The 15097-nt window shown below is 33.7% G+C and overlaps 1 protein-coding gene across 3 annotated transcripts; it reads left to right on the forward strand.

Moving 5' to 3' along the window:
- Positions 1–1531: 1531 nt before the first annotated feature.
- Positions 1532–10389, forward strand: Bma-zag-1 (Uncharacterized protein; the record flags this gene model as incomplete). Of its 3 annotated transcripts, XM_043073793.1 has the most annotated exons (9): positions 1532–1738; positions 6044–6268; positions 7009–7461; positions 8069–8269; positions 8574–8778; positions 8974–9218; positions 9496–9667; positions 9914–10014; positions 10297–10389. In XM_043073793.1, the coding sequence occupies 9 exons, from the start codon at positions 1532–1534 to the stop codon at positions 10387–10389; spliced, it is 1902 nt and encodes a 633-aa protein (XP_042929727.1). The 3 variants fall into 3 exon arrangements, with proteins under 3 accessions (XP_042929727.1, XP_042929728.1, XP_042929729.1); XM_043073794.1 differs by lacking the exon at positions 1532–1738 and having other exon boundaries at positions 6095–6268; XM_043073795.1 differs by lacking the exons at positions 1532–1738; positions 6044–6268; positions 7009–7461 and having other exon boundaries at positions 8147–8269.
- Positions 10390–15097: the final 4708 nt, after the last annotated feature.

The following is a 15097-nucleotide window of genomic DNA, read 5'->3' on the forward strand; positions in this document are numbered from 1 at the left end:
ATGGTCTTTCGGTAGTTGAATTAGTCAGTAAGTTGTTGTAGATTGGATGATGGGTCATTCGGTATATTTATAAAAGTAATACGCAATAGAGGGATATACTGGAACTATAAACCGAATAGGGCAATCAGTGGTAAGTACTTTTATAGATTCCTTCAGGCGATGACGCTATATCCTTTCAGCCTTAGATCTCAATAACACACATACCAAACTTTCGATAAAACAAAGTTATAGCTGTTCCAGCGCATTACTTTTCCTTTCCTTCACTAAACGCTTTTGCATTTCCGGGTCACGTGATGAAAACCTTTTCTTTCAAGCTTCGGAACAGCTTCTGCAAAATATTGCACTGCATTCATTCTTATCCTCGTATTTTTTTTTACACTTTTTTTCTTAAAATGACTTTAACTATCCTCACTACCATACCACCATTATTCATCTCTATCAGCATCTAAAATAATATCAGATACTTTTTTTTTTGTTGTTTTGAACACTACCGATGCTTATGGTTATTACAGTTCATCAGGTAAATTACACGAGTGCAATCAATTGCTCGAATTTTGCATTCATTTGGTGAAATTATATTGCAGTAGCAAAGAGACGAAGTGAGTATTTTGTTCACCTATATCTTTAACAGTATGTCGGGATAGTTACGGGATTGTGGAGATCAATTTCTCAGGTGCTGTTGAAATAAGATCATGTTTGACAGTTGTTTTCTCAATCCACTACATCCTTTGTGCGACTAATTTTTCGAAACATTATAAACAGAACACCTGTGTATGTTTGTGTAGATGCTTCCTGCTTCCCTTTCATTCCTAATGAAAATACTTATTAACGTCGCAGCTTACTTGTTTGCTTTCCAACTTCTCTCTCTCTCATACGCTTCCTCATTTTAGATGTTATTTCAGTGCTAGATTCATCAAAGTTACAGAAGACGCTGAATTCAACTGTTGACGCGAGTTCCATGTTGCACGTCTGGTACGTGTTTTTAAATTACTTAGAAAATGAACTGCTAGGAAAATTTTTCTAACATTTGAAAAAAACAGATAAACTGAGGTAGATATTATTGTACTTAACAATGATTTGGTTTGCTTGAATGGAGCTAGAGAATGCATATGCATTTTTTGTCTTCCATGCCAAAAAAATGGACAAAACCGGATTGTTTGGAATTGTTTGATATTGTGAGTCAGTGACAGGAGATGTGTACATAAAGAATCTGACAGTCTTTTTAGAATCACAGTATTAATGTCAGATATCTTTTTAAATCAGTGCTTATCATTTTTCAATATCCACTGTAATTAAATGATCAGTTTGCTAAATCAGACAGTCGCTGAGGAATAATCATTTTGAGTATGCATGTTTTTTTCATTGTCGAACTGATCGTTTATTGTGTACTTCGACCGATTTCTTATATGATTCACATTTTTGTACATTATGTAAGTTTAACTAATTACAGTATTGTATCTATGGTATGTGATCGTAGAAGACGAACTGCGGAAGTGCTAGAATCATTAGTTGCATAAAAAGCAATAGGAAGATGCTCGGTGTTTTGGATACAGCGAAAGACTCCACCGTAGCAGGAACATCCAACACCGTTTACGTTGGTGAGCGTCTAAAAGCCACTGTGCAATGTTCCGATGAAGCACTGCGGAAATTTAAGTGCTCAGAATGCCCGAAAGCATTTAAATTCAAGCATCATCTCAAGGAGCACATCCGAATTCACAGTGGTGAAAAGCCCTTCCAGGTTTGCACTTCACAGTTCCTCTTAAAACTTTTCCTTTATCATTTCGAAGCTGTTTAAACACTTTCCATACAAAGATAATTCTTCTCTGTTCATAAGTAGTACTCGAATATCTGATTACAATGAGACTTACATTCATTATTCTATCACACAATTTACTGAAGTGTTTTACCAAGATTTTTATAATCTGTACTGATACCTCCTCATATTTTGTTTTTATTGAGAAAAAATACTCGATGTTTTGTTGGTAGTGTGTATTTGATTTGTAATAAATAATGCATATGCTTAGTTCTCTTGCATCATATATCTGATGCTCTATTTTCGGTAACTAGTTGACCGGTTTTCCTCAAGATTTTCTGCTTATATTTTCTTTTGTATATATGGAAAAAAAATTCATACCGATTTGAAATCTGTTTGCCCTACAGCATTGTTCGTGTAGAGCTGGATTAATCAGATAGTTTTCATAACATCATAACACTTGTTTCGCAATTTAATAATTAAATCAATTAACATAGGATTATATGTATTCTTTACGGATTCGCGATTTATTTAGTTGGGGTCAATTGATTTATGTTCGTAGAATAGGGTCGTGGAAGTTAATTGAATCTTTAAGTCTTGTATATTTTAGATCAAGCAGAGCAAGTAGAAATATTTCATTGAAGCAGCAGATTAATCGTCTGAAGCAAATCTGTAGAACTAGGCGGGTTGTTTGTATATACTTGGTATAATAGCACAGGTACAGCAGTGATAACTTACTATGTTAATTTAAAGCGTTCTTTGTCTTGTTTTTCCGTTCGTATGAATATATCAAATACATTTTAGAATGCATTTGAAAATATGAAACAAGGTAGTTAATTTCATTGCAGCTAAACTATGGTTTTTGATTAAGTGAAAAATTAACGATGGATAATATTTGTATATTTGTGCAACCAATAGCAGTTATGTATTTATAGTGGGATGCCAAGTTGCAGTACCTTTTATCTCATCCCTTTTGTAAATTCTGGGCATTAATTGTCATACCCATACTTTTTAGAAATATTTGTGGCATAAGTTTTAAATTTTTGTAGGACGATAAAACTTCACGGAACAGATGACTGGTAGAAGTCTAGTACGATTTTTAGATATCTTTAAGAGAGATCAGCAATATTTTTAATAATGGTGTTCATAAAAAAATTGTAGTGGGGTTGCACGACGGCAAATCTGTAGATATTATGGTCCTATGAAATTGAGCATATGCAATAGATAATTAGTTGTCACATTAGCTGTCCATGTTATATGTCAGTCATACCTTCAGATGCAAATTTATAGTGTCGCGTTATGTTTCTTAGCCGCCACTCTGAAATTTAGGTCCATGATTACAATTATATACATGATTATTAGACACTGCTACAGGATCAAAGTTCACATACGCACAGATGAAAATTTGTTTTAGGTACATAATTTTCCATCCTATAATCGGTAGTTTTTAAATCAGCCATTTTCAAGAATCCCTGGCAAGCACGGCATGCCGTAGGTGGTTTACTGGTTTTATTTACTAGATTCATTGTTATAAATCTTTGTTAGGCTTAACTTTCAGTAACGTAGACTCGAAATGATGTAACGATGTAACATGATGTATGATGTTGTAACAGAAGGTCTCCAGGTGTTTCTTCATTTTTGTGTATGTCTCTATATATCATTTTAATCTCCTTTATACACTCTACTTTTTATTTGTGTAAACCTTTTAAAAGAAAAATAACGAATGTATAATTAGGAGTGAATGTAAAGCAATATGGGAGACTTAGACTGTTATAATACATTTGCAAGAAAATTCCCACCTCAAATAATATTACACAGTATTGTGACAAATTTTGACACGATTTTACACCACTCGAGAAAACGCTGTGGATTAGAATTTTCCTGTTAATTTTGATGCAGTTTTTGATGACCGGAATTATGAAATATCTTTTCGTGATTTTGTTAATGTGGTTTTTTTATCTATCATATGAGTTGCTTTTTAGTTTTTATCAATGTGCAGTTGATCGCATGACGAATTTTCAATTGAAAATAAGAAATACAAACTTTACTTGTTTTTATCCATAAACATGACTTTCCAAGCCTTTTCTTATTGCTGTTACTGATCATTTTAAACTCTTTTTAAAACGATAAGAGATATCACCCCTTTTTGATTTCTGACGATGTGGTAATGGAGGGCAGAAGGTATCCTACAAACAAACAGGTTATAAAGGTATATATATATATATATGTCTGCTTTGGGAGGTGAAAAAAGAAGGAACACCTGTTCGGGATCAATGAAGCAAGCTCGTTCCCGTTAAAACTTCCCGATTTTTCCCCTTTTCCCTCTACCCGTGTTCTACTCCTCCAGTTCTTCCTTCCTCGCTCCTTATATATAGAAACATATATCTTTTTTCCTTGCCCTATAAAAATTTCCCAAAACTTTATAAAGCGTTCCATCTTTTAACTACTTTTCATGTGTATCATTCAATATTTATTTGAAGTTCTGGGATTTATAAGTGGTATTGAATTCGTTTTGTATTCGAATGCTGACGTATTACTCATTCGTACGCTTTTTGTAATGGAAGAACATAATGCATATATTTGCTATATAAATAAATTGATCATTTACTGTTTAATAAAATCGCGATAGACTGTTAAAACTGCGTATTTGTTGTTTTATACATTTGTATCTGCTTTTTGATGTAGATGCTATTACTAATAAACTAGACATGCAGACTAGTTTTCAAGAACTAAGCGACTGTAGAGTGTGGATTTAGGATTACTAAGGTCCGATCAGGATACTTGTTACCGTATAACTGTTACACCATTTAACCACTTCTATTGCTTAAACAGCAATTATCGTGTACGTAATAAAGGTATAGTAACATGTTGAGCAGGTGTGTGCCCATATGCTCTCAATTTTTTCATTTACGTTTTCTATGCATGATCTATCCTAGTTACCGTACCTTTTGAACTTTTTCCTCTGTTAAAGATAATGCTGATCGTTGCGATAGTTTCATATTCGATGCAGAATTCGATTTAATTTCTAATTCGTTTTACTTATTTTATATAAAGGTCAATTTATTTTTTTAATCTTCGTTCAGCAGTTTTAACGTTGGTAATGGAAACTTATTGGTGATAATTGTTAATATTCATTGCATTCCTTATTGATCGACTTCATACTGGTACCTTGTCGCTGTACTGAAATAAAAATAGTGTTACTGAGGTATGGTGGTGGTGCATCATGGTTTTGAATAAACGCTGTCACTTGTTGGTCTCCGTAATTAAACACATCAAAATAATAACCAGAAATAATATTAATGAGATAATTTATATATGCAAAACACTAGAGGAACAAATCCCGTACATTACACGGTGTTCGGCTTATAATTGCGAAGTTAATAAAATTGAGCAAATTGAACAACAAAAGTTTTTATATTCAAAGCATGTTACCAGGTATTATTTGCTGAGACTGATTCCATTTTTCATCACTTCGCAAGGTTTACTTCGCAATGTAACCTTTCTTTTTTATTTGTATTTACTTCTTTTTTTTTTATTTAGTATTTAGGAAGCTTCCCAAAATTCCCACTGCTTTATTCTCATCCGTTTTTGTGTGCTTTGTTATATGCTGTGTTTGTCAGCTTGCTCTTGCTGTGATCATTTTTTTCCACAAGATTGTTAATGACCTTTTTTTTTGTAGACCCAAGGCAAACATACACGAATTTTTGGTCATGCATCATCCATTGTGTTTACTTTGTAGTTCATTTATTCAAATTATATCATTATAAAATATTTTTGTGTTCCTCCAATCTCCCTCTTTTTGCTGCTAAACGACGATACCATTATATGTAATGAGTGAGTTATTACAATAATAAGAAAGTATGAATAAGCAGTTTTAAAGCAATTTTTGTCAGTTTCGTGTTTAAAGCTGGAAATATATGAAGTCTTTTATTCAATTTAAAGCTTTATTCCAGTTTGCATCTGTTTTATCGCAGCATTTTGTAAGCTTCCTTTGCTTTCATTGTCATGATGCGTTGCAAATATTTAATGATGTTTATCATATGCAGTTGTCATATATACTTACAATTTTTATCTCTTTTTACCTCATAACTCCGATTCATATCTGGTATTGTTACGAGATCTGTTTGAGAAAGTAAGCACTAACAATGAATGAAACTTAAGTTGGGAATTTGTTGAGTTGGAAAATTGGAATTTAATCCCTATTGTTTCGAATATATAAGCATCACACGGCTTTATTAAATATTTTTAAGTTATGTACTTATAATTTATAGTATAAAATATCCATTGCAGTGCCCACATTGTCAAAAGCGATTTTCACATTCGGGTTCGTATTCATCCCATATGAGTAGCAAGAAATGTACAGCAGCTGCAACACAGGCTTCATCAACAGCATTTGAGTTCGGTGACCAAATGGTACTTTACCGAGCACTTTTGTTGCAGTTCCAAACAGCACATAATTTTGCATATTCAAATATTGGACCTTATACTGCCTTATTGCAGCAGCAGTTTCTACAGGTATTCCTTGTTTTGATTATTCATATAAACTTTAGCCTGGAAAGTCAAATTAGATTTACATCAGGATATGTATCATAAGGAAAATTTATTTCTTTGACGAGGAGGATCGGTGCGTTGATGATTTGTTGCAAAACTACTCAGAGTTTGCTTCATGTAAGATAAACTACATGTGGGATAGCTAGGTAATTTGAAGGCCTTGTTGATAGCAGTTGAAGTGCAAGTGATGAAGGGATGGAGAAAATAAAAGCAGGACAGAGAGAGAGAGAGAGAGAGAGAGAGAGAGAGAGAGAGGAATGTATTCTGCGCTCTTCATTACGTTGTATCACAAAAGAGCATTGGGAAGCCTTATTCACACAGATGTTCTGAACACCATTCAGGAACGATGAACTATATCTCCTTTTCACTTCCCGTCATTTACATTACAGTCTCTCCAATCCTTTAAAGACTACAGCATACACCACAGTATTTATCAGGACATTTCATAAATATCCTTTTTATCACTCATATTATTACTGATTTTTTAAAGATTTTCTTCGCCGAATTTATTTCGCTCCATTTTTCAAATCTATATGTATATTATTACTATTATTATTATTGCAATATTATTATTATTTACTATTATTAATAGTGATGAATAAAAAATTAATAATAATTGAAGCAGTCAATCCATCAGTATTTTTTATTTGTAGTTACTCCAGTTATATTTAAAAGGAAAAATCTTTTTTTAAAATTATTTCAAGGCAGCGAGTAGTACTGCTTCGTCAGCATCGCCATCGGCATTGCCGACGAACTATTGGGCACGTCATTTGAGCAATAGTAATTGCACCGTAGAAGGAACAGATTTTACAAACGCGTATAATAAAATTGGTATCGAGAATGGTACACTCTTGAAGAGTTCATGTGTTAAAAACGGAAAAACTGGCCAGGATGATGCTGCACACCATGATGATCTGGAAAAGTCGCGTTCCTCTGGTGAGAGCGCCGAGCAGCGAGAAGCGCAAAGTAGATCTGATTTACCAAATTCTTGTATTGTTGGCACTGGTGCCACCTGGAAGCCCTTACGGTCTCGTTCATTTCTTACCGATGCTCAAGTCGCTATTCTCCATGCTCACTTCAAACGTAACCCATTTCCATCGAAGTATGAACTTTCTGCTGTTGCCGAGCAAATAGGAGTCAATAAAAGAGTAGTGCAGGTTTGTTCATTTTTAGTTGATTGTTTCCTAATTTGTGTTGGTTTTTTTACAAGCTATGATTGGTATATTGTCTGCTTATTGTTCAAGACTCGGAAATGAAATCAAAGTCATTCAGGAAGTTCAAACACAAATAAAAGCTAAAGCAAATTTTGCAAATATATATATTTTTGCTGAACTGTAATGGAAAGTGCTGTATTAAGGATTTTGCTTGTTGTTTTTGGGAATTTAGGGTCTGTATTCTCTGCTAAGCTTACAGCTGAGAGAAGGTCTGGACGCTGATTCCATGCTTATTTTCACTTGAAAAAATTCTGTTTGGATTATAAGTGTGAGAAAAATAGGAAACCTTAAGCATAGCTAAACGGTCTATGAACAGCTTTTGGTTATGTTACTGTAGTGGATTCGTCATTAATTAACAAAAGATGATTATTATCTGTGATTATTAGCGAAACGCCGTTTGCTGTAATCCTTCACTTACTACTACGCATACTACTACGCCCATTTTCAGGACACCTTTTCTATCCTGCCGCTTCTTGAATGAAATCTAATCATATTCCTTCGCATTATCCTTATTTGAAATTTGTTTTGCTCACTGTTTTGTTTTCTGCAGGTATGGTTTCAAAATACTCGAGCGAAGGAACGGCGAAGTAATCGATTAAGTGTAGCCTGTGAACGATACTCGCGTTCCATGTGGAATAATGCTATATCATTTCAAACTGCTGCTACAGCCGTAGCAGCTGCTCACGATCCTTTAAGTTTGATGGCTGCTTGGGCACAGCAGTGTACCGGTCTTGTGAACAACAGCCTATCGGTAAAGAATTGTCAGTTTACATCGTACAGCAACCTTAAATTGTTTGGTTTTTATTTTTGTTTCAGTTTATTTCATCTTTATTTTAAGTTGTCTTCATGGTGTTTGTTAGATTTGAAATAACTTTCATTTTATATACCTTGAATGTATGTTTATTATTTTAAAGATATATTTATGTTAACTTTTGAATACCTATAATGGATAGAAGTTTCGAATCACTGGCATTAAAACATTTGGATGTTACTATTTCATTGTATGAATAAATGGCGCTTTATTTCAAATTTAATTTAACACAATTATGTGTCAGGATGAGCAGACAGCGAAAACTAATTTATTGTCAAGTGAATCTCTGGATGCTGCTCGTGATATACCACTCGATTTATCAGTTAAGGATGAAACAGCTGTAGTAGCAGCAGTTCCGACTGAACAAACATCTGTTTTTGGAGTTGAAGGAAATGAAGGAAGACAGGACTTTAATCAGGACGATTGCTGGTCTGCTAGCAGTCTCATTGGTTCGGTTTTCGTGTGAGATTAAGTATGGTATAAGCCCAACAAAATTAAAATTCTCTCTCATCTGTGCTGTATAATAAATTACAAAATTTGGTGTGAAAACAAAACTATCCAAAAGTACAGAACGTCTAAATAGATTCATAAGAGAGTTATTTATATTTCATTAAAACCTCCAAATAATTCAGGACTTATTCCAGAAGGAAGTGAGACGGTACGTGGGACGTTGCTGCAAGTTGCAAAGGGTCATTCGGAGACTCCACCAACAGTACTTTCTTCGGTTTCTAGATCTCATTCAGAAGGTGAGTCAAATTCAGAAGCTGGTTTGCTAGATGATAATTCGACTGCTCCACTGTCATCAAGTATTTGGCCCAGCAGTGTGCTCATGTCACAGTACTCAATGTTGGGTATTAATGGTTTAACAGGTCTTCAGAAAGTTCTCGAGGTAATTTACCTCTTCTTTTCTATAAATTTTGTAAGACTTTTTATAAGGTCTTTGTAATTTCGTGTAATTTCGCTAATTCGTTTGTGTTGCGAAACGGACTTCGGTTTCTAATGCGAAATTAGATGTGCACTACACCTTTATTTCCTATGCAGGTTTAATGCTGTCAGGTAATATGAGATTAAGTATTTCACATCACCACATAGTGTTAAAGCAGTTGTTGGTGAAATTTCGTATTTCAACAGATTGGTTAACAAAATCTGAAGCTACCAAATTTAAGCAAAGTGATGATAATGATGACAATGCGTCAGACATTTCATCGGGTGAGAAACGTCATCGTTTAAATTGGAAATCACATCGAACTGATGAAGATGGTCTCTATGCATGCGATCAGTGCGATAAAATGTTCGGAAAGCAGAGTTCATTGGCAAGGCACAAATATGAGCATTCTGGTTTGTTAATAAGAATTCAGTGGAATAGGAATCTAAATTGTGAGTAAATTATAGGTTGTTTGGTTGCTACCAAAAAACTGATGAAATTGTAAGCCATGCTCCACTGATTGCACAAATTTATTTCTCAACTTGAGCACAAATACTAAATTGTATTTTATGATTTGTTGGATGACTAATATTTCGGACTATAATCGAGAAAATCATTATCTTGAATTTTCTGTTAATTGAAAATGATTTTTTATAAAGGACAGCGTCCCTACAAATGTGACGTATGCGAGAAGGCATTCAAACACAAGCACCATCTTACTGAGCATAAAAGATTGCATTCGGGTGAAAAACCTTTCCAGGTGGGTTCCTTTTTGTGTGTGTGTGTGTGTGTTTTTTTTTTTTTTGTATTTCAAAATATCGCAAATATACTAGAATTTTTAATGTCCGTTTTTTTTACTAAAAACGGGGGTTTAAACATTTCTAGTTTTGACTAGAAATGGTTTTCAGTTCATATAGTTGCTTAAGAAAGATGTGATAAACAACATTGGAAGTTTTTATCATTCAGTCGTATCAAACTCTCTATGAGGAAAACTTTCGGTGAATAATTTAAATAATATTTAAGCAAAATTAATAATTTTCAGTGTGACAAATGTTTGAAGCGATTTAGCCATTCAGGCAGCTATTCTCAGCATATGAATCACCGTTATTCATATTGCAAGCCTTATAGAGACTAATGGATTTGATCTAATGAACTTATACACATTTAGTGCAGGAGTACATGGCTCACTTTCAATTTTGTGGTGAGATTTTAAGATCTTATGGAACTTGATAGCTTTTTCAATGATTTTTATCTACAATTTTTCATGAAAAATGAATCTTTTTGGAAATTACAGTATTTTTTAAATTTGTAAGTTGTGATTTGCATGAGCTATGAAGCTGTTAATTAATATACGGTGCTAGAAATATAGAATTGTTGTCCTTGTTTCGCTTAGTTCTGTTGTACTTTTGGGTACAAAGTCACTTACTGTTTAAGTCTAGTACCAATTTTCATTGATGACTTGCATCCTTCATTTAGAGATTTCTAATTAAAATTCGATTTTAATTTGAAGAATTGTATGTCCTCTACCTTTTTAATTGTCAAAGATGTCAAAACCTGTTTAGGGCTCTTTGGCTTGAAATAGGGAGATTTTGTTTGTGTGGAAGCGAAATGTCCATTGCAATTTGATTTAAACTACTCGATAAATGTAGATTTATTATGCTTCCAATTGTCATAATCTTCAGTAACACAACAGTGATTTGTATCAGTGATCCAAAAGTAACCATTTCTTGTCGTTGTCGTTGTGCAATTATTGCTTTTTGGTCATGATGCTTCGATCTCCACCACCGGTGCTTCGATGTAAAAAAAGATTTTAGTTTTTTTTTTTTTTTTTTTTTTTTTTTTTTTTTTTGTGCAGTCCTTACATACCTCACGTGATTATTTGATAAGAAAAACATAGATGCGTATTTAAAATCACTTCAATTGTTGAATAATTCCGTTGATGAATTTCTGGTTAATGGTCTAAAAAAACTCAAAATGATGGCGAGAATCCGGAGTAAACTTGTTTTTTTTGATATACAACAGTTTCATTAACGTTCAGTCTATAAAAAGCGATATCCTAATTTGTTTGCTTCTGAATTGCTTCCCAACTCATTTATTGAGGGATATTTTTTGACATTTAACTAGTAACAATTTGGTTTTTCGTTTTCTAGTCTGACAGTTTCTGTCAACTTTTCTTAAGACTTATGTTTCCTAAATTTCACTTGCTTGTCAAGTTGTTTTGTTTCAATATGCAATGTTTGAACTACCACCATCTTTTTTTAGTATATCCATTAGACTGGTGGATGATTGAAATTTCCTAATTACTTTTGAGTGAAGTGGAGCTTCATTAACGTTTAGTTAAGTCTTCCCGTATTGGCTGTTGAGATGGGAACGTTTCAATTTTTGCTGTTCTGATCATGCTAGGCTTTAATGTGTTTTTTGCTAAAGTAAAGTTTGAGTAGATGGTATGGTGATGAATTAAGCACTTGTTACAGAACGTTTTGTTTCTCGTGCATAGTGTGAGATAGATAGATAGTACATGGTTTTACTTGAAGTTTCAAGATTCAAAATAAGCGTTAGATCCGGAAATGGATTAACAAAGATGACATAAGTGTTCATACGGTTTAAGTACCTTCAAGTTTTCCTTTACAGCGTTTTGAGTATACAATTTGCAAAATTAATAATTGCAATTTCGTGATATCAGCATTAATAATACAGCTGGTTTTAAAAGCATTGTGGGAACAATCATTGAGATGTATAGCAAAATTCAGCAAGTATTAAGCATTTCTTTGATGTCGTTCATAGGAAGTCACTCACTCGGATCGGACATTAAGCTCGAGTCCCACTCTGGATTTAGCAGATTAACGCACCACAGTTATGAAGTGCGTTAATCTAGACCGAATTATAATTTTTTGTCGTTGTAGCCAAGTGAAAAATTCAGTGGGCAATGTCTACACCAGCTTCTCTGCAAAGTTCTAGAATTTTTCAAAAGACTTTGTAACAAATTGCATTGGATTTGCTCCTATTTGTGGGATCCAATTCATTAGTAACTTATATACACCCTAAATGCGAGTTTATGGATGTGGCGGCGTATGTATTTGCGGCTATCCGGTTTTGTAATTTTGATAACTCGTCCCCTGTTTGTGACATAAATTTTGGGAGGACAAAGTTTCGCAGATGTTGAATTAAGCGAGAGCAAATTGCAGAAAACTATTTAGCCTGAATAACTTAAAACTTGTACTGGAACACTTTTTAAATCCACAATTCGTGGTTGTTTTATTCCGAGTAAAAAATCTTCAGCAGGTAAGGTTTGATCGACTACGGAAATTGCTGAAATGAATTTTCATTGCTTTCTGATCGGTAGCAGTGCAGAATTCCAACCTGAGTGCTGAATAGAACCGATAAAATTCATGGAATCTTCCCTTAATGAATTTGCCTTAATCGATAGAGGCAAGGGTAAGGTAGATCTGTCTCCTTTAAATTCGTTATTACACGACGCTTGGTGAAGGACTTGTGTGTGTTTGCACAACAAAGATCATCTTGAGTTCTCACCTTGGTTGGCTAAATGAATAAATAAATGACCCTACAGTAGAATATTAAAGGGATCAAGAACAAGGGAGAAGAAAAGGGGATCTACCGTGCTAATGAGCTACATGAGTTTCCTGAAGGATAAAAGTGAGGGTAGTGTTGCTGATAAAGGGAGAGAAAGGAAGGTTTCCTTAATGAGCCGCCATTCTTGTTGTAAATCATCCATTTGAAGAGCTCTCTTTCGACCTTGACATATGGTCAATAAAATTAACATAGCTGTTTTAACCTCTTTCTCGACGTACTTGGCCTTATGTGCTCTTTAAAATAAGTCAAACTAAATTTATGCAAATTAAACCTACGCTGCGGGGATCTGGTCATTCAATTACACATCGAAATACAGACCGCAAATAATGATAAATCAGCACTAATTGGTAACTCATTACAGTGAACTTTGAAGCATTCAAAAAATTTGGGAAAAAAGGAAACATGATTTTGTGTCTAAGATAAATTGTGTGGTTCCTTACTATAAACCATTTTGATTACTTTAGTTTTGATTGACAACAAATATGCAACTTGACGAAAGTAGTGTTGTTTGTCATTAGCAACAGATATGCAACTTGGAAGAACTAATTGCAACGCAAAAGTATGCAATGTCATCACTATACGTCTTCTTGATCTTACTGGAACAAAGCTTTTCAATAACATCTAGGCTACCAAAACACAGCAAATATCTACATAAAGTGGCCAAGCAGCACTAGAATGATGGCATACTTTCCAAAAACTTCAGTATTTAAAATGCACATACATATACACTTACGCTCACTCCCACCTTCAGTGACCACTTAAAATAGCTGGCTATTACAAAAACTAAACTTTCTTTAATTAAAAAAATTTCTTTAGCACATTAAACATCTGAAAATTCACCAACATGTTCACTGTTTGTTTTGTCAACAGCAGTAAATTCTAATTTTCTCCAACAAATCCAATTTACATAATATCGGAAATTATATATCAAATTGGCTATAATTCAGTAATCAAATATCCTCAGGTAACAATTATTTCCTGAAACACAGACTGGAATTGAATGGCTGCCTTCTACAATAAATTTTTTCAAATTTAAGTGACGATATTGCGAACGGAGCATCTAAATAATGTCCTATTAATCTAGAGAAAAAAAAAATCTGATCTTGAGCCATCAAACGTCCAGAGCGGCCGTACGGTATATTCACAATTTTTAAGATATCCTGAAAATCCAAGGAGTGAAAAAAAAGTGCAGAAAAAATGAACTCAATTAACATAAGTAATAGATACAATGTATAATCAAAAAAAGCTACGTACCTTGATGTGCCTTGGAATTACCTGAAAAAGTTTAATTCACAACTAATCAAAAACAGTGATTTTTCAACCACATGCTGACACTTTTTTTTTAATTCGAAAAGAAAAAAAAAACTGAATAACTCAAAAAATGTCAATACTATTTCTTTCCTATTAAGAAGTGATCAGTAAATGAAGTGGAACACGTGAGATACTAAATATGAATAGTAAACAAATGACTAGAAACAAAGGCAATAAATATTTCATTACATACTTATGGCATAAGCAACGCTATACAAAAACTGTATTTTGACAACCACAGATCACAATGAGTTTACAGAGCCTTTGCTTTTAATAAGGAAAAATAATGAAGGGTACTTCAGATTCCGAAATACTGGACTTCAATCAAACTACTACTTCAAAGTTATTTGATATTAACTATATTATAATTATCATTACCTGTTGTATGTATGCTTCAGTTTCCAACTAAAAAACTGTAGCACACCTGCAGTCAATGGAAAGAGAAAATGGCACCTTCATTGTTTTTTTTTTTTTGAAACAATACCTCTCCTCAGTGTTATTCGCCAATTTCCTTCCCTACCATCATCATCGAAACATTCCAAGCCTACAAGTTCGCAACAAAGCAAGTCTACTAAATGACATCACTGAGATTCGGATAAATACTACGGTCAAATACAAAAATGAAGTGATCAAAGCAAAGGCAATGTATGTATGTATGCATCAGTATGTCGGCTTCGTATTTAAATACAATGATTTAAAATGAAAATTTTTAACCTACAGCTCTTTCAGTGTTAATACAAAGCCGATCACAAGCTTATTTAGTACTACTAATAATATGTTTGCAGCAAACTTTAATCATCACACTTTTCTAAACTGGCCAAAAAGATTGTTCAGTCTTCAGTGAATTTTTCTGATTTTTTCAAAAACATTAAGCATAATTCCACCTATATTTTTACCGCAAAGATGCATCAAAACTTGTATTCGATAGCAAACTCAAAACT

The sequence above is a fragment of the Brugia malayi genome, assembly GCF_000002995.4.
Source record: "Brugia malayi strain FR3 genome assembly, contig: Bm_v4_ChrX_scaffold_001, whole genome shotgun sequence".
Classification (NCBI taxonomy): domain Eukaryota; kingdom Metazoa; phylum Nematoda; class Chromadorea; order Rhabditida; family Onchocercidae; genus Brugia; species Brugia malayi.